At 46.8% G+C, this 20,625-nt stretch overlaps 1 protein-coding gene across 5 annotated transcripts in view; it reads left to right on the plus strand.

Moving 5' to 3' along the window:
* Positions 1-20,625, plus strand: part of LOC137378680 (uncharacterized protein KIAA0513-like) — a 215,786-nt gene that overhangs the window by 78,838 nt on the left and 116,323 nt on the right. For 4 of the 5 annotated variants that reach the window (XM_068049011.1, XM_068049002.1, XM_068049003.1 and 1 more), the window contains one exon: positions 16,179-16,649. In XM_068049011.1, the coding sequence (XP_067905112.1) occupies positions 16,324-16,649 (326 nt within the window). In that variant the 5' untranslated portion in view covers positions 16,179-16,323. Of the gene's footprint in view, positions 1-4,304; positions 4,383-16,178; positions 16,650-20,625 lie in introns of those variants that run through there. The other variant, XM_068049004.1, reaches the window with a different exon arrangement.

Below are 20,625 nucleotides of genomic sequence, written 5' to 3' on the forward strand. Positions count from 1 at the left end.
AGAAATGTAAGTCTTTTTTTTTTGAAGTCCATATACACATCAACTACACTGCTCCCATTTCACCCAATCTGGCGCCTGTTACCTATTCAAAAAAACTCAATCAAGTTAGTGAAACATGATTTTCTATTAACAAATCCATGCTTTATTAGTCCATGCTTAACCAAGTGGGTGTGAATTTTCTCCTGGATTATTGTTTCTAAAAGCTTCCTGACCACCCGTGTTAAACTGTAATTGCCAGGTTTATTTTTCTCCCCTTTTCTGAGAAGAATGTAACATTTGTAATCCTCTGGGACTTGTGATTGTTGGTGCTGAGGGGGCTGCTTTCCTCCGGCCCTCCAAAGGGAGACAGCATGGAGGGGCAGTAAAAAGGGGAAAGCACCAATGTGACAGTGATATAGAAGCAAAATACTGCAGATGCTGGAAATCTGAAATAAAAACAAGAAATGCTGGAAATACTCAGCAGGTCTGGCAGCATCTGTGGAGAGAGAAGCAGAGTTAATGTTTCAGGTCAGTGACCCTTCCTCGGAATGTGACAGTGACTCTGGCTCCAATTCGAGACCACTGAACTAGCTGACGGCTGGGTCTATGAAAGTAGCTGTTGCAATGGGGCAGTCTTCCTGCAGTGTTGTGCAGATACTATTGTGGAAATCTAGTGCAACCCTCTTCCTTCGGATGGAGTCTGGCAGCAGTTGCTGTCATTCATTGGAGTGAATGCAGACTGGGCTCTACAGACGAACATACGAATTAGGAGCAGAAGTAGAGGCCATTTGGCCCCTCTAGCCTGCTCCACCATTCAGTAAGATCATGGCTGATCTGTTTGTGTCTTGAATTCCACACTCCCGTCTATCCTGATGATCTTTGATTCCCTTGCCTAACAAGAATCTATCTATCCCTGCCTTAAATATATTCAATGACCCCGCTTCCGCCACCTTCTGAGGCAGGGAGTTCCAAAGTCGCACAGTCCTCTGAGAGAAAAAATTTCTCCTCCCCTCTGTCCTAAAAGGGCAACCCCTAATTTTAAAACAGTGCCCGCTAGTTCTGGCTCACCCACAAGAGGAAACATCCTTTCCACATCCACTTGTCAAGACCATTCAGGATCTTATATAATTCAATCAGGTCTCCCCTCACTCTTCTAAACTCCAGCGAAAACAAGCCCAGTCTGTCCAACCTTTCCTCTTAAGACAACCCACTCATTCCAGGTATCAATCCAGTAAACCGCGTCTGAACCACCTCCAACGCATTCACATCCTTAAATAAGGAGACCAAAACTGCACACAGTATTCGAGATGTGGTCTCACCAATGCCCTGTATAACTGAAGCATAACATTTTTACTTTTATTTGCAATTCTTCTCGTAATAAAGGATAGCATTCCATTATCCTTCTTTATGATTTGCTGTACCTGCATACTAACTTTTGTGACTCATGCACTAGAATACCTAGATCCCTCTGCACCTTGGAATTCTGCAGTCGTTCTCTGTTTAAGTAATATTCTGCTTTTTTTTATTCTTCCTGCCAAAGTGAACAACTTCAAATTTTCCCACATTATACTCCATCTGCTAGATTTTTGCCCACTCACTCAACCTATTTATATTGGTCTGCAACCTCCTTATATCCTCTTCACAACATACCTATCTTTGTGTTATCTGCAAATTTAGCTACCATGCCATCGCTCCCCTCATCTAAGTCATTGATATAAATTGTAAAAAGTTGAGGCCCCAGCACAGACCCCTGCAGGACTTCACTCATCACATCCTGCCAATCAGAAAATGACCCATTTATGAATACTCTGTTTTCTGCCAACCAGCCAATGTTCCATCCATGTTAATATGTTACCCCATACACAATGAGCTTCTACTTTGCACAATAACCTTTTATGTGGCACCTTGTCAAATGCCTTCTGGAAATCCCAGTGCAGTACGTCAATGGGTTCTCTTTGATCCACAGCACATGTTACTCCTTCAAAGAACTCTGGGAATAACCCATTGAGAAGGACATGAAAATTTGCATATTTACTGTTGACTAACCAGGAAATAAATTTCAATCTCAAATTGCAGGCTGCTTCAATTAAATGTCATTATATTTCCCACAGGGAATGCAGATGAATAGATGTTTAAGGAGCACAGGTTTAGTTGGTAAATAAAGCAGGTGTCTGGGGAGTTGGCAGTAAACTTAGTTTTAACCTGTGCCATTCTGGATGGAACTTTCTGTTTTAATTTAATCTCTCATCTTCCCTAGAAATGGGAGATGAGACATGATTCCCTTAACGACTTCCTGTGTCATTAAAGAAAATCTAACCTCCCTCCACTCCACGAATATAGGGCATAAAAACAACTTAAATTGTAATTAACTCATCGCATCATCTCCTAAGTCTGCCTTAATCTTTCACAGATTCTCAAAATTGAAACATCTTGATGAGTGAATGTGCTATATAGTTATTGGGTGTGTGGAACAGTGACCCACGTCACACCCTGTTCTGAACATAGGAGCAGGAGTAGGCCATTCAGCCTGTGGAGGCTGCTCCACCATTCAATTAGTTTACGGCTGATTATCTACCTCAATGCCACTTTCCCACACTATCCCCATATCCCTTGATGTCATTAGTACTCAGATATCTATTGATTTCTGTCTTGAACATGTTCAATGATTGAGCTTCCACCGTCCTCTGGGGTAGAGAATTCCAAAGATTCACCACCATCTGAGTGAAGAAATTCCTCCTCATCTCAGTCTTAAATGGCCTGCCCCTTATTCTGAGACTATGTCCCCTGGTTTTGTGTCGCTAGGCACTGTAACCCTCCCTGCAGTATGAACTGTAAGCCAGGGCAGTGCTTCTCATTGGTGAAGGCAGTTACTGAAGCACGCAGGCCAAAAGAGCCCAGGCTGCATTCATGACCTATGCTCAGCTCGCTGATCTCCTCTTGGGGAATGGGGGTAGTGATGGCGGGGAGGAGGAGAAGGGGGAGTTGGGGAGGCACTGTTGTGACACCTGATATAGTTGAATAGCCAGATGACATTCACTGTCCTGGCACATATGTTGAATTGCCATTTGGCCAGATACCATGCACCTGTACCACAGCAGAGAGGGACCTGTAAGAGAGGAGATGAATTAATCAAAGAACTTGCATGTATTATAGTGCCTTTCATGTTACCCAGACATCCCAGAGGAATTCACAGCCAATGATAGTGATTGTTGCATAGGCAAATGCAACAGCAGTTGAGTTGAATGATCAGTTCATCTGTATTTAGGGGTGTTGGTTAATGGGAGGAATGTTGACTAGGCCACTGAGAACTCTCAGTCCATCTTTGAAAAGTGCCATGGAACTTTAATATTGATCAAAGCAGGCAGACTGGGCCTTGGTTTAATGTCTTAGCTGAAGGAGAAAACAAAAGTGCCACATGCCCTCAATCTTGGAAAGTGTCGCTGTAGATTATGTGCTGAAGTGGGGCTTCAACCCACAACCTTCTGCCTCAGAGGTGAGAGTAAGTTCTACAGAAGAAATGTGTTAAGGTAGTTATACTTGTGTTTTTCTCAGAATATGGGTGTCGCTGGCAAGGCCAGCCTTTATTGCCCATCCCTAATTGCCCTTGAGAAGGTGGTGGTGAGCTGCCTTCTTGACCCGCTGCAGTCCATTTGGGGTAGGTATTCCCACAGTGCTGTTAGGAAGGGAATTCCAGGATTTTGACCCAGCGACAGTGAAGGAACGGTGATATAGGATGGTGTGTGAGTTGGAGGGGAACTTGCAGGTGATGATGTTCCAACAACAATGGTAATTATCTTCTTCAGTGCTAAAGGTCACATGCTTTTTGAAGTGACCGTATTGAGCTGTTAATTTGAATACTGTAGGTCTCTCACACACGCACACACAGTAGTCACAGTGAACTGGAGCGTAGTATTAAAGGGGAGTGTCTACTTTAAAATATTATTTAATGGAGGAAGAACAACTCCAGGGTAATTTCTGTGGGAATCTGTGCACAAAGGGAGCTTTAATCAGAGAATCGGACTACAATGTTGTAGCACTAACTCCATGCCCTGAGTGTACCCTTCCTTGTCATACTGTCATATACAGGTCATGCATCGAAGGGATTTTGTTTTTTAAAAAAAAATTTGAAGCTTTTCAGAGCACTGTCCTTTTAAAATATAAAGTTCAGAAACAATTCACTAGTCATACGAGCTCTGTGATAGGATACATCAGCCTCCCATTTAGAAGTGAGTTTCCCTCCCCCAACCTTTCCAACCTTGTAGTTTAGCAGAGACTCCTCCCTCCCATGTTGTAAACGGGAGACGTGTTCACTTCTTGGCTTATTCAGCGTATGAAAGGGACATCAAAGGTGGAAGGGAAGAGAGCGTGTAGCTAGACAAGAGCTGTGAACCTAGAAACTCCAGGTACAGCCTGAACGCTGAGACGTAGCAATCGTTTAACCTTTGAGGGGACTCTGTTTTTTCTCTATTTAGCTGGGTGTATACTTTATCATGTTGGTTGTTGCTCTGTCTGTAAGCCTGTGTCTGTTCCCTCCTGTCTCTCTGCCTCCCTGTTTCTGTACAGTGTAGGTTGTGGTCTGCACGCAGTTACCAAAATCCAGAGTGAGTCTGTATGATTGTTGAGAAAGTAAATGAGAAGCTGTTAATCTCAATAAACATATCCAACTGCCAGGGGCTGAAAGCGCTGATTAGCTGCATCATTCAATCATTTATCACCGCAAAGTAGTGAATTTTACTTTTGTTAGTTTTCCTCCCTCCCTGCCTCCCCCCCCCCCCCCCCCCCCCCCCCCCTCACCTGGATCCTCACTGGAGGACAATCTCTCAGCTACCTGTCACCCAAACCCCCCTCCCTCCCTGCCTTCCCCCCCCCCCCCCCCCTCACCTGGATCTTCACTGGAGGACAATCTCTCAGCTACCTGTCACCCAAACCCCCCTCCCTCCACTGCTCTTCTGTTCACATTGTGATGGTGTCTGCTGGCTGATTATTTGACTATGAGACAGAAGAGGGGCATTACAACCATGCCAGTCCCTGTCATCGCCTGGCATCCAACAGACAGGAAGAGGAGAAGGCCATTCAGCCCCTCGAGCCATTCTGCTATTCAATTAGGTTATAGCTGATCTGCACCACAACTCCATTTACTTGTCTTTGTCTCCATTTCACTTGATACCCTTCCCCAACAAAGATCTCTGTCCTGGAAGTTCCAATTGACCCCCAGTGTCCACATACTTTCCAGCAGGTCTCGGCTGTTGCCAATTAGAAAGGGAAGTCTGGCAGATTTCACCCTCGCTAACTTTGGCATTGAGTCCACATTGTAGCATCACTACTACTGTTGTGTCTCCCATCAGCTCACTGCACATTAGGGATACAACCTAGAGAACGTAGAGAACGTGTGATCTTTATGTTTCAACTGTATGTTAAATAAACAAACACAGCCTTCACGAGCTTATTTCCAAATAGAGACACTAAGTTCTAATATAAGTCTGTGTACAGTTTGAGCACAATGCTTTATTTAGAATTAAAGTCATCTCTGGTTTGCAACTTTTGTTCACACTACTGAACTTGTGCAAACAGCCCACATGGGTAATGGGTGCTTGTTCAGTCTGTCTCGCTACTTCTAGAGTTTGTTCTCCATAAGGAGATCCTCTTCTAGTGTCTCTTAGTCTCTGAGCAGGTCAGCTAAGATTTTTAAACACATTTTTAAGACTAAATTTTATTGGAATAGAGCTGAGAAATGTGTGTACAGTTCTGCTGAGAGTACATTGGTGAAATGATCTGGTCTTACATTTGAAAATAGCTCATCATGGGAAAGATTTCCCTACGGTTATTCCACTGTCTGGTGTGTAAGCACTTAAGTGCCTTGGGTTGTCATTAAATAGATGAAATCCTTGTCAGCATTGTTCCCTCTGTGTTTTACCCTTAGAGCTTTTGACATAATAGCAGTGTTGTACACCCAAGCACGGAGCTGTTTAGTTTATAAATGTGATTAGTTTCTCGTAGTGTACATGTTTGGGGACGGTCTGTGCTTTTGACCGAGCTCTATACATTATCACTAATTAGTTTTCTTTTCAAGGTCAGGTTATGGAGAACAGCCTGGTACAGACTGAAACGCTGATACTTTACTTTCAGTACTGCTCGCAGTCCCCTCTCTATTTCATGGGTAGCAGGGAATCGGCAGAGTGGCATCTGGAACAGATTCTCTACCCCCACTGCTGCAAATTACAAAAGTGGGTTGGGTTGGATCGGAACAGTTTATTCTTTGTCCCTGTGGAAAAGTCATTGTTCAGCAGGATGACTCTCGCCAGTAAGTTTGTATTTCAGGAAGCAGAGAGGAGAGTTCCACCGACCTTCAGGCTCATAATAACAACATGCTTTTGTGACTTGCTCAAAGGGTTTATTTTGTTTCTGCTTTCTCTGCTTTTCTCCCATTGCCACTTTTTAGACTCTGACCTTTGGGTGTGTGTGTTTGTGTGCGTGTGTGTTTGTGTGCGTGTGTGTGTTAGCTATTCAACTGGGGGAATGCTCCTTCTGAGAGCGTTCTCAGTGTATGATTGTCCACTGATGGCAAAGAGTGTGAGGGTGTCGCTGAGAGGGCAGTGCTGGAATGGGGGCTGCGGATAATTGCTATATTTCAGCACTAAAACCTTGGAAATAGTAAGGTAGTATTTTAATTCACTGCTTGATTCAGAGGGAGAGGGTCTTTCTAGAGAATATGCCCCTGGTAACAGGTTAGCCTAATTAAGTATGTGTAATTCTGTCAAGAAGATCGCCCCCCTCAAATCTAAATCGGGGGACATAATCACTGACCAACGCAAACAGATGGACCGCTGGGTTGAGCACTACCTAGAACTGTACTCCAGGGAGAATGCTGTCACTGAGACTGCCCTCAATGCAGCCCAGCCTCTACCAGTCATGGATGAGCTGGACATACAGCCAACCAAATCGGAACTCAGTGATGCCATTGATTCCCTAGCCAGCGGAAAAGCCCCTGGGAAGGACAGCATTACCCCTGAAATAATCAAGAGTGCCAAGCCTGCTATACTCTCAGCACTACATGAACTGCTATGCCTGTGCTGGGACGAGGGAGCAGTACCCCAGGACATGCGCGATGCCAACATCATCACCCTCTATAAAAACAAAGGTGACCGCGGTGACTGCAACAACTACCGTGGAATCTCCCTGCTCAGCATAGTGGGGAAAGTCTTTGCTCGAGTCGCTCTGAACAGGCTCCAGAAGCTGGACGAGCGCGTCTACCCTGAGGCACAGTGTGGCTTTCGTGCAGAGAGATCGACCATTGACATGCTGTTCTCCCTTCGTCAGATACAGGAGAAATGCCGTGAACAACAGATGCCCCTCTACATTGCTTTCATTGATCTCACCAAAGCCTTTGACCTCGTCAGCAGACGTGGTCTCTTCAGACTACTAGAAAAGATTGGATGTCCACCAAAGCTACTAAGTATCATCACCTCATTCCATGACAATATGAAAGGCACAATTCAACATGGTGGCTCCTCATCAGAGCCCTTTCCTATCCTGAGTGGTGTGAAACAGGGCTGTGTTCTCGCACCCACACTTTTTGGGATTTTCTTCTCCCTGCTGCTTTCACATGCGTTCAAATCCTCTGAAGAAGGAATTTTCCTCCACACAAGATCAGGGGGCAGGTTGTTCAACCTTGCCCGTCTAAGAGCGAAGTCCAAAGTACGGAAAGTCCTCATCAGAGAACTCCTCTTTGCTGACGATGCTGCTTTAACATCTCACACTGAAGAGTGCCTGCAGAGTCTCATCGACAGGTTTGCGTCTGCCTGCAATGAATTTGGCCTAACCATCAGCCTCAAGAAAACGAACATCATGGGGCAGGACGTCAGAAATGCTCCATCCATCAATATTGGCGACCACGCTCTGGAAGTGGTTCAAGAGTTCACCTACCTAGGCTCAACTATCACCAGTAACCTGTCTCTAGATGCAGAAATCAACAAGCGCATGGGTAAGGCTTCCACTGCTATGTCCAGACTGGCCAAGAGAGTGTGGGAAAATGGCGCACTGACACGGAACACAAAAGTCCGAGTGTATCAGGCCTGTGTCCTCAGTACCTTGCTCTACGGCAGCGAGGCCTGGACAACGTATGCCAGCCAAGAGCGACGTCTCAATTCATTCCATCTTCGCTGCCTTCGGAGAATCCTTGGCATCAGGTGGCAGGACTATATCTCCAACACAGAAGTCCTTGAAGCGGCCAACACCCCCAGCTTATACACACTACTGAGTCAGCGGCGCTTGAGATGGCTTGGCCATGTGAGCCGCATGGAAGATGGCAGGATCCCCAAAGACACATTGTACAGCGAGCTCGCCACTGGTATCAGACCCACCGGCCGTCCATGTCTCCGCTATAAAGACGTCTGCAAACGCGACATGAAATCGTGTGACATTGATCACAAGTCGTGGGAGTCAGTTGCCAGCATTCGCCAGAGCTGGCGGGCAGCCATAAAGACAGGGCTAAATTGTGGCGAGTCGAAGAGACTTAGTAGTTGGCAGGAAAAAAGACAGAGGCGCAAGGGGAGAGCCAACTGTGCAACAGCCCCGACAAACAAACTTCTCTGCAGCACCTGTGGAAGAGCCTGTCACTCCAGAATTGGCCTTTATAGCCACTCCAGGCGCTGCTTCACAAACCACTGACCACCTCCAGGCGCGTATTCCATTGTCTCTCGAGATAAGGAGGCCCAAAAGAAATTCTGTCCTGCAACCAAACATACACTTTCCAAACAGCAAGGCAATCTTTGAGCATTTGAGCACAGCCTAATTATAAGCCATGTAACCCTCTGTGGCTGATCATTATAGAAAACAGTTTAAAGGTCTCTGGGACTGAACCATGGTGAATATCAGTCAGTAACCAGCAAGCTTTACTATTGTGAACCAGCAAGTGTTGGAAAACAGAAAAGTAATAGAACAGGAGGAGGCTGTTCAGCCCCTGAGCCTTTTCTGCCATTCACTGTGATCATGGTTGCTCAGCGACTTAACTCCATTTCCCCACCTTTACCCCATATCTCTTAATACCAAAATCTATAACAAAATAACAATCTTTCAATCTCAGGTTTAAAATTAACAGTTGACCCAGCATCAATTGCTGTTTGCGAAAGAGAGTTCCAAACTACTTCTTCTATTTGTGTATAGAAGTGTTCCTTGATTTCACTCTTGAAAGGATGGCTGTTATTTTTAGACTATGCCCCCAGTGCTAGATTCCCCAACAGCACTCACAATTAATCACATCGCATGGGGCGAGGCGTGCAGTCAGTGGGGTATCGCACGGGGCGAGGCGTGCAGTCAGTGGGGTATCGCACAGGGCGAGGTGTGCAGTCAGTGGCGCATCGCACGGGGCGAGGCGTGCAGTCAGTGGGGTATCGCACAGGGCGAGGTGTGCAGTCAGTGGGGTATCGCACCGGGCGAGGCGTGCAGTCAGTGGGGTATCGCACAGGGCGAGGTGTGCAGTCAGTGGCGCATCGCACGGGGCGAGGCGTGCAGTCAGTGGGGTATCGCACAGGGCGAGGTGTGCAGTCAGTGGCGCATCGCACGGGGCGAGGCGTGCAGTCAGTGGGGTATCGCACGGGGCGAGGCGTGCAGTCAGTGGCGCATCGCACCGGGCGAGGCGTGCAGTCAGTGGCGCATCGCACGGGGCGAGGCGTGCAGTCAGTGGGGTATCGCACGGGGCGAGGCGTGCAGTCAGTGGCGCATCGCACCGGGCGAGGCGTGCAGTCAGTGGGGTATCACACCGGGCGAGGCGTGCAGTCAGTGGGGTATCACACAGGGCGAGGTGTGCAGTCAGTGGCGCATCGCACGGGGCGAGGCGTGCAGTCAGTGGCGCATTGCACCGGGCGAGGTGTGCAGTCAGTGGGATATCACACCGGGCGAGGCGTGCAGTCAGTGGGGTATCGCACAGGGCGAGGCGTTCAGCCAGTGGCGTATCGCACCGGGCGAGGCATGCAGTCAGTGGGGTATCACACAGGGCGAGGCGTGCAGTCAGTGGGGTATCGCACCGGGCGAGGCGTGCAGTCAGTGGGGTATCGCACAGGGCGAGGCGTTCAGCCAGTGGCGTATCGCACCGGGCGAGGCGTGCAGTCAGTGGCGTATCGCACGGGGCGAGGCGTGCAGTCAGAGGCGTATCGCACGGGGCGAGGCGTGCAGTCAGTGGCGCATCGCACGGGGCGAGGCATGCAGTCAGAGGCGTATCGCACGGGGTGAGGCGTGCAGTCAGTGGCGCATTGCACTGGGCGAGGCGTGCAGTCAGCGGGGTATCACACCGGGCGAGGCGTGCAGTCAGCGGGGTATCACACCGGGCGAGGCGTGCAGTCAGCGGGGTATCACACCGGGCGAGGCGTGCAGTCAGTGGCGTATCACAGTGCTTCATGTGCTGTCTACACCTGAAACATTGTTGAGATACTGTGTGACCTGTTGAATGGTTCCAGTGATTTCTGCTTTTGCTGCATTTAACATCCTGTTGACAGGGATGCTGAAGTCAGAATTGCTTCAAACTGTCCGTTTGATGCAATTAAGAAAGTAAGACTTGCTTTTATATAGCGTTTTCTATGACCACCGTACGTCTCAAAGCGCATTACAGCCAATGACAGACTTTTCGAAGTGTAGTTACTGTTGTAATGTAGGAAACGTGGCAGCCAATTTGCGCAAAGCAAGATCCCACAAACAGCAATGAGATAATGACCTGGTAATTTACTTTTGTGATGTTGATTGAGGGGTAAATATTGGCCAGGACACCAGGGAGAAAATGCTGCTCTTTGAAATCATGCCAAAGGATCTTTTACATCCACCGAACAGGAAGATGGGACCTTGGTTTAATGTCTGGTACCTCAGTACTGCACTGGAGTGTTAGCTTGATTTTTATGCTCAAGCCCTGGTGGGAATGGCTCAAGTTACAGTACTGAGATGGGTTAAAGGGTGGAATCTGAAGGCTTCTATGATCTCATACAGGACATTAAGGTGAAGTAAAGACAGAAAATGCTGTTTGTACAGGAGGACAGTCTGTGCGAACAGGCTAGCAACCTTTCCCTTTCTGATGCTGATGGGCCTACAATGCATGTCTGGTGTTTTCTTCTATTTCAGATTTCCAGCATTCTTGTGCTTTTGTTTTTATGCCTACTGATTAAGGTAGAGCTGGAGAATTGCTTCAGTCTGGCAGTTGTGTAAGAGCTGAACTGGGTGAATAAAAATGGGCAGAAAATTTGGAGAGTCAGGATATGTGACACTTCTCCAGATATCTTTGTGGAGCATTATCCAGAAACCATCACATACTCTGGTGACTCATTGTCTTGTCCCAATGGGATAATGGAGTTTAGTTGATGCACCCCTTTACCTTGACTGGTTTAAAGAACCACACAAATCAAGAAAACCTGCACTTAGGACGAGATCCAAGTACAAATGAGGATTAAGGTTTTTGTTGAACAAACAATGTCAATAGGTGAGTACAGTTTTTCCAACCCCTTCCTGTTGTGAAACTGTCTAACAGGTTAAACAAGGCGACACGTCTGTCTGAGAATTAGTGAGGCACTGAGTCACATTGGATCACATTCCATTTCTTTGTTTCCTTGCACCTTCTTTGGCCTCCTTGTCTCAGGAGAAAATGGGTAAGCGCCTAGAGGTGGTCAGTGGTTTGTGGAGTAGCGCCTGGAGTGGCTATAAAGGCCAATTCTAGAGTGACAGACTCTTCCACAGGTGTTGCAGATAAAGTTGGTTGTCGGGGCTGTTGCACAGTTGGCTCTCTCCTTGCGCTTCTGTCTTTTTTCCTGCCAACTGCTAAGTCTCTTCGACTCGCCACACTTTAGCCGCCTTTATGGCTGTCCACCAGCTCTGGCGATCACTAACAACTGACTCCCACGACTTGTGGTCAGTGTCACAGGACTTCATGTCGCGTTTGCAGATGTCTTTAAAGCAGAAACATGGATGGCTGGTGGGTCTGATACCAGTGATGAGCTCGCTGTACAATGCGTCCTTGGGGATCTTGCCATCTTCCATGCGGCTCACATGGCCAAGCCATCTCAAGCGCCGCTGGCTCAGTAGGGTGTATATGCTGGGAATGTTGGCCGCCTCGAGGACTTCTGTGTTGGAGATGTGGTCCTGCCACCTGACGCCAAGGATATCCCGGAGGCAGCGAAGATGGAATGAATTGAGACGTCGCTTTTGGCTGACATATGTTGTCCAGGCCTCGCTGCCGTAGAGAAAGGTACTGAGGACACAGGCTTGAAACACTCGGACTTTTGTGTTCCGTGTCGGTGCACCATTTTCTCACGCCCTCTTAGCCAGTCTGGACATAGCAAAGAACAGTACAGCACAGGAACAGGCCATTCGGCCCTCCAAGCCTGCGCTGATCTTGATGCCTGCCTAAACTAAAACCTTCTGCACTTCCGGGGACCGTATCCCTCTATTCCCATCCTATTCATGTATTTGTCAAGATGCCTCTTAAACGTCGCTATCGTACCTACTTCCACCACCTCCCCCGACAGCAAGTTCCAGGCACTCACCACCCTCTGTGTAAAGAACCTGCCTCGCACATCCCCTCTAAACTTTGCCCCTCACACCTTAAACCTATGCCCCCTAGTAACTGACTCTTCCACCCTGGGAAGACTATCCACTCTGTCCATGCCGTTCATAGCTTTGTAAACCTCTAACATGTCGCCCCTCCACCTCTGTCGTTCCAGTATAAACAATCCGAGTTTATCCAACCTCTCCTCATAGCTAATGCCCTCGAGACCAGGCAACATCCTGGTAAACCTCTTCTGTACCCTCTCCAAAGCCTCCACGTCCTTCTGGTAGTGTGGCGACCAGAATTGCAGCGGACACCTTTCCCATGCGCTTGTTGATTTCTGCATCGAGAGACAGGTTACTGGTGATAGTTGAGCCTAGGTAGGTGAACTCTTGAACCACTTCCAGAGCGTGGTCGCCGATATTGATGGATGGAGCATTTCTGACGTCCTCTCCCATGATGTTCATTTACTTGAGGCTGATGGTTAGGTCAAATTCGTTGCAGGCAGCCGCAAACCTGTCGATGAGTCTGTCCAGACTCTCTTCAGTGTGGGATGATAATGCAGCATCGTCAGCAAAGAGGAGTTCCCTGATGAGGACTTTCCATACTTTGGTCTTTGCTCTTAGACAGACAAGGTTGAACAACCTGCCACCTGATCTTTTGTGGAGGAAAATTCCTTCTTTGGAAGACTTGAACGCATGTGAGAGCAGCAGTGAGAAGAAGATCCCAAACAGTGTAGCTGTGAGAACACCGTCCTGTTTCACGCCACTCAGGATAGGAAAGGGATCTGCTGAAGCACCGCTATGCTGAATTGTGCCTTTCATATTGTCATGGAATGAGGTGATGATACTTAGTAGCTTTGGTGGACATCTGATCTTTGCTAGTAGTCTGAAGAGACCACGTCTGCTGACGAGGTCAAAGGCTTTGGTGAGATCAATGAAAGCAACGTAGAGGGGCATCTGTTGTTCATGGCATTTCTGCTGTAGCTGGTGAAGGGAGAACAACATGTCAATGGTGGATCTCTCTGCTCGAAAGCCACACTGTGCCTCAGGGTAGACGCGCTCAGTGAGTGTGTTAATATTAATCTGCGCACTCTGTCATGATATACACAGTGTGTCTGTGAGTGTGCTGTTATTAATCTGTGTTCCCTGTCTGTGTGTAAATATTCCTGAGGACAGTGGGGGTGTTTTACACTTCACAGGGTGTATCTGACTGGGTCATGATGTACACTGTGTGTTAATATTAATATGTGGTCTCTGTCATTGTGTCCTCTAGTTCTAAATTCACCAGCCAGAGGAAATATCCTTTCCACATCTACCCTGTCACACTCTAAGAGTTTTGTAAGTTTCAATGAGATAACCTCTTATTCTTCGAAAATCTAGAGAATACAGGCCCAGTTTCTGCAATCGCATAAGACAATCCTGCCATCCCAGAGATTAGTCTGATAAATCGCCATTGCACTCCCTCTATGGCAAGTATATTCTTCCTTAGATGAGGAGACCAAAACTGTACACAATATTATAGGTGCGGTCTCATCAAGGCTCTGTACAGTTGCAGCAAGACATCTTTATTCCTGTTTTCAAATCCCTTTGCGATGAAGGCCAACCGACCATTTGCCTTCCTAATTCATGTTCAAAATCACGAATGCTGCAGGTAGAGTAGACAGGGAGAAACTGAACCCATTAGCAGAAGGGTCGAGAACCAGAGGACAGTCAAATTAAGGTGATTAACAAAAGAAGTAATGCCGACATGGGGATTTTTTTAATGCAGCAAGTGGTGAGGATCTGTATTGCATTGTATGAGAGTGTGGTGGAGGCAGGTTCAGTGAGTGTTTAGGATCTGGAATGCACTGTATGAGAGTGTGGTGGAGGCAGGTTCAGTGAGTGTTTAGGATCTGGAATGCACTGTCTGAGAGTGTGGTGGAGGCAGGTTCAGTGAGTGTTTAGGATCTGGAATGGACTGCCTGAGAGTGTGGTGGAGGCAGGTTCAGTGAGTGTTTAGGATCTGGAATGCACTGTATGAGAGTGTGGTGGAGGCAGGTTCAGTGAGTGTTTAGGATCTGGAATGCACTGTCTGAGAGTGTGGTGGAGGCAGGTTCAGTGAGTGTTTAGGATCTGGAATGGACTGCCTGAGAGTGTGGTGGAGGCAGGTTCAGTGAGTGTTTAGGATCTGGAATGCACTGTATGAGAGTGTGGTGGAGGCAGGTTCAGTGAGTGTTTAGGATCTGGAATGCACTGTCTGAGAGTGTGGTGGAGGCAGGTTCAGTGAGTGTTTAGGATCTGGAATGGACTGCCTGAGAGTGTGGTGGAGGCAGGTTCAGTGAGTGTTTAGGATCTGGAATGCACTGTCTGAGAGTGTGGTGGAGGCAGGTTCAGTGAGTGTTTAGGATCTGGAATGCACTGTATGAGAGTGTGGTGGAGACAGGTTCAGTGAGTGTTTAGGATCTGGAATGCACTGTCTGAGAGTGTGGTGGAGGCAGGTTCAGTGAGTGTTTAGGATCTGGAATGCACTGTATGAGAGTGTGGTGGAGGCAGGTTCAGTGAGTGTTTAGGATCTGGAATGCACTGTCTGAGAGTGTGGTGGAGGCAGGTTCAGTGAGTGTTTAGGATCTGGAATGGACTGCCTGAGAGTGTGGTGGAGGCAGGTTCAGTGAGTGTTTAGGATCTGGAATGCACTGTATGAGAGTGTGGTGGAGGCAGGTTCAGTGAGTGTTTAGGATCTGGAATGCACTGTCTGAGAGTGTGGTGGAGGCAGGTTCAGTGAGTGTTTAGGATCTGGAATGGACTGCCTGAGAGTGTGGTGGAGGCAGGTTCAGTGAGTGTTTAGGATCTGGAATGCACTGTATGAGAGTGTGGTGGAGGCAGGTTCAGTGAGTGTTTAGGATCTGGAATGCACTGTCTGAGAGTGTGGTGGAGGCAGGTTCAGTGAGTGTTTAGGATCTGGAATGGACTGCCTGAGAGTGTGGTGGAGGCAGGTTCAGTGAGTGTTTAGGATCTGGAATGCACTGTCTGAGAGTGTGGTGGAGGCAGGTTCAGTGAGTGTTTAGGATCTGGAATGGACTGCCTGAGAGTGTGGTGGAGGCAGGTTCAGTGAGTATTTAGGATCTGTATTGCACTGTATGAGAGTGTGGTGGAGGCAGGTTCAGTGAGTGTTTAGGATCTGGAATGCACTGTCTGAGAGTGTGGTGGAGGCAGGTTAAGTGAGTGTTTAGGACCTGGAATGCACTGTCTGAGAGTGTGGTGGAGGCAGATTCAATTGTGGCTTTCATAAGAGAATTGGATAAGCACCTGAAGAAAGAAACTTTGCAGGGCCAAGGCGAAAGGGCATGGGAGCGGCACGTTGAGTTGATCTTGCAGAGAGCTGGCAGTGACATGACGGGCCGAATGGCCTTGTTCTATGTTATAACCATTCTATGCTTCTGGTTTGTAGTGGGTATGCGCCCACAGCACTAAACTGACCTCAACTCCTTTGAGGTTGTTGGATTGTGGATGGAGTTTTACTTTGAATCAAACCTGTACTGGACTTGCTCAGGATGTCTGAAATGGGAGGTGTTTAATTCCCCAACCAATACCTACTTGACGAAGACAAACTTCATAGCAATAGATGCAGTGGACTAAGTATCTCTGGTGCAAACTGTTTCCTCCAGTTTTACGTTTCATGTGGTTTTGTTTAACTGCAGGTCTCCACACGCCTGCAGGCTGATCATGGAGCCAGTACTGGCACACGCTGGGGGTCCAGACTGCTGGGTGGAATAACAGACGACCTGAACCATTCTGACCTTTATATCAAGTCTGCACTTGCACTGCAGTTCCTCCTCAGCCAGAATGGGCACCCAAGACGTTCTGCATGGGAATCTTCATGGTCTTGATACTGACAGGATCAAGGACGAGTCACTTGGTTTGATCAAAGCCATCGATAATGGGCAAAGTGACAGGACAGGCAAGACCGAGAGCGATGACACTGACTCTGCTGATAGCGACAATGGTCTGGAGGATTCACCGACAAACACTACCTGGGACAATTCAAGGAGAGCCTCATCAAATGAATCCTTTTCTTCACGTCAGAGCATTGACTCAGTGTTGGACGATGAGGCGGTATTGGAACACAGAGAATTCATGAGGAGATATGTCGAGAAAATCTTTAGTGGGAGGTGAGAGTTGAATGAGAACTGAGCGTGACTGTTAGTGTAATCACAGCACTGAGTGTGACTGTCAGTGTAATCACAGCACTGAGCGTGACTGTTAGTGCAATCACCGCACTGAGCGTGACTGTCAGTGTAATCACTGCACTGAGCGTGACTGTTAGTGCAATCACCGCACTGAGCGTGACTGTCCGTGTAATCACCGCAATGAGCGTGACTGTTAGTGTAATCGCAGCACTGAGCGTGACTGTCAGTGTAATCACAGCACTGAGCGTGACTGTTAGTGTAATCACAGCACTGAGCGTGACTGTTAGTGTAATCACAGCACTGAGCGTGACTGTCAGTGTAATCACCGCACTGAGCGTGACTGTCAGTGTAATCACCGCACTGAGCGTGACTGTCCGTGTCATCACCGCACTGAGCGTGACTGTCAGTGTAATCACCGCACTGAGCGTGACTGTCAGTGTAATCACAGCACTGAGCGTGACTGTTAGTGCAATCACCGCACTGAGCGTGACTGTCAGTGTAATCACAGCACTGAGCGTGACTGTCAGTGTAATCACCGCACTGAGCGTGACTGTTAGTGTAATCACCGCACTGAGCGTGACTGTCAGTGTAATCACAGCACTGAGCGTGACTGTCAGTGTCATCACCGCACTGAGCGTGACTGTCAGTGTCATCACAGCACTGAGCGTGACTGTTCGTGTAATCACAGCATGTAGAAGTTTCTTGGTTCCAGTGCAGTTGCTGCAGCAGTGTTGATAATTCAAAGCCTATCCCAATCATAATGAAAAATGTATTGCTGTCTACTCCGAAAGCTCAGTGTAACTGAAACTCTGAAGCCAGCAGATCCCAGGTTTGTCCCGGTTCATTGAGGCTGCTGATCTCAGTCAAGTTTATTTAGCAGTGCTGTACTCGGAAACCAGACCCTGTTCCTGATAGCTGCCTGTTGACTGCTGGCTGTGTACAGATGTTTGAATAGCTTACTGATGTTCACTGTTTGGGCTCACACATTGAGAATGGTCACTTGAATGAGCTACTGGAAGCCAATGAATTGTACCCTAGCAAGACTCAACACCCTCAGCACAGGATGGGAGAAAACACCAGGAAAACTGTCACCCAGATTGTAATTAAAAATAAAAATCTCGTCAGCAATGGTTAAGCCCAGAAAATTTTCCTTTTTGTCTTTGGCAGTTTGAGTTAGTTTAGGGTAGCTACAGGTCAATTTGTCCCAGAAGCTTTAGATAAATACAGGAATGTGGATGGGTCTGGGACAATGCTCGGCCTTTAGGGTGCTAGGCCATTTGAGGACATGTGAAATTGGCTGTGTTTCATTGACACTGAAATGATTCAGACAGTCACCCTCTATCAGAAAGGCAACAGGAATTTAGGAACATGCTCTGCTATTGAATGAGATCATGGCTGATCTGTGACCTAACTCCATACCCTTCTTTGCCCCGTATCCCTTAATACATATGAAATATATCAATCTTAGATTTAAAATTAACAATTGATCAAGCATCAGCTGCCATTTGCGTGAGTTCCAAACTCCCGCAACCCTTTGCATGAAGAAGTGTTTCCTAATTTCACTCCTGAATGGTCTGGCTCTAATTTTTAAACTATGCCCCTTGGTCAGAGACTCCCAAACCAGTGGAAATAATTTCTATCTACCCTATCTGTTTCCCTTAATATCTTTTGAAAACTTTGATCAAATCACCCCTTAATCTTCTAAATTCTAGGGAATACGATCCTAGTTTTTGTGAAAGCTAAATATTGCGGATACTGAAAATCTGAAATAAAAGCAGAAAATGCTGGAAATACTCAGCAGGTCAGGCAGCATCTGTGGAAAGAAACAGTGTTAACGTTTCAGATCTGTGACCTTTCATACGAAATATAAAAGATGATGACAGGCTTAGATAAGGAAAATCTGTCCCCATTAGCAAATGGTACAAGGACTAGGGGACACGGATTGAAAGTTTTGGGCAGAAGATGCAGGGGGAATATGAGGAAGCACTTTTTTACGCAGCGGGTGGTGATGACGTGGAACTCACTGCCCACAAGGGTGGTGGAAGCAGAAATGATCAATGACTTCAATAGGAAGTTGAATGACTGGCTGAGAGCATTAGACTTACAGGGCTACGGGGATCGAGCCGGGAAGTGGGACTGACTGCATAGCTTCATGGAGAGCCGGCATGGACTCGATGAGCCGAATGGCCTCCCTCTGTGCTGTAAATCACTCTATGGCTCTTTCCAGCATTTTCTGTTTTTAGACTAGTTTGTGTAATAATCGCCTCACAAATTAATCCTTGGAATCCAAGTATCGTTCTGGTAAATCTACACTGCACTCTCTCTCCAAACCAGGGCTTTGTATAGCTGAAGCATGACTGCTACTCCCTTGTATTCTATTTCTCTGCCTATAAAGGCCAGCATTCCATTAGCCTTTTTGATTATTTTCTGTACCTGTTCATGACATTTTAATGATCTGTGTACATGGACCCCAAGTCTCTTTGGATCTCAAATAGAAAGTGCTGGAAATACTGAGCAGGTCAGGCAGCAACTGTGGAGAGAGAAGTAGAGTTAATGTTTCAGGTCTGTGACCTGTGATAACCTCTCATATGCCTACATTGAAATCCATTTGCCATAGTTTTGGCCATTCACTTCACCTATCAATAACTCTTGGTAATTTTATGCTTCTGTTTACACTGCTTACAATGCCATCTATCTTTGCATAATCAACAAATTTGGAAAGGCAGCTTTCTATCCCATCATCTGAGTTGTTAATAAATGCAGTGAATAGTTGAGGCCCCAACACAGGTCCTTGCGGGACATGACTAGTCACATTCTGCCAATTAGAGTACCTGCCTACATTGCTACTCTCTCTGTTCTGTCCCTCAGCCAACTTCCTAACCAGGTCAATAATTTGCCTTCAATTCCAAGAGCTTCAGCTTTAGCTAACAGTCTCTTATAAGGGATTTTATCAGATGCCTTCTGGGAGTCCATATAAAAAACTTGGATAGACATTCGCCTGTCTACTACTTTAGTCATCTCTACAAAAAATTCAATCGGATTCATCAGGCATGACCTACCCTTTACAAACCCATGCTGGCGCGCTCTGATCAGCTGAAAATTTTCAATGTGTTCAGTCATTCCATCCTTAATTATAAACTCTAGTAATTTCCTGACAACTAATGTTCGGCTAAATGGTCTATAATTCCCTAGTTTCCCCCTCACCTTTCTTAAATAAAGGACATGTGCAATTTTCCAATCTAGAGGAATGGTTTCTGAAGAGAGAACTTCAGAAGATTATAATTAGGGCATCGACAATGTTCTCACCCACTTCCTTTAAAACCCTGGGATGGAAACCATCTGATCCTGGGGATTTGTCACTCTTTTTTGCCATTATTCTTTACAGTTATTTGCTTACGTTAATTTTGGTGAGTCCCTGTCCCTCATTCAATATCAATTTCCTTAAGATTTCTGGCATGCTGACCTCATCCTCTACTATAAATATTTGTGCAAAGCAATTACTCAACATGTCCGCAATTTCTTTATTTTTATTGGCAGAATCATCGTTAACAGCTTTCAAGGGGACCACATTGCTCCTGACCACCCTCTTTTTCCTAATATACCTATAAAACTGTTTTGAGTTGCTTTTGAAGTCTCTCGCAAGTTTCTTTTCATATTCCCTTTCTTTTGTAGTTACATAGAAACATAGAAAATAGGAGCAGGAGTAGGCCGTTCGACCCTTTGAGCCTGCTCCGCCATTCATTATGATCATGGCTGATCATCCAACTCAGTAATCTGTTCCCGCTTTCCCTCCATATCCTTTTATCCCTTTAGACCCAAGAGCTATATCTAACTCCTTCTTGAAAACATACAATGTTTTGGCCTCAACTGCTGTGTGTGGTAGCGAATTCCACAGGCTCACCACTCTTTGGGTGAAGAAATTTCTCCTCATCTCAGTCCTGAAAGGTTTACCCCGTAT

The sequence above is a fragment of the Heterodontus francisci genome, chromosome 17 (assembly GCF_036365525.1).
Source record: "Heterodontus francisci isolate sHetFra1 chromosome 17, sHetFra1.hap1, whole genome shotgun sequence".
In the NCBI taxonomy this organism is placed as follows: domain Eukaryota; kingdom Metazoa; phylum Chordata; class Chondrichthyes; order Heterodontiformes; family Heterodontidae; genus Heterodontus; species Heterodontus francisci.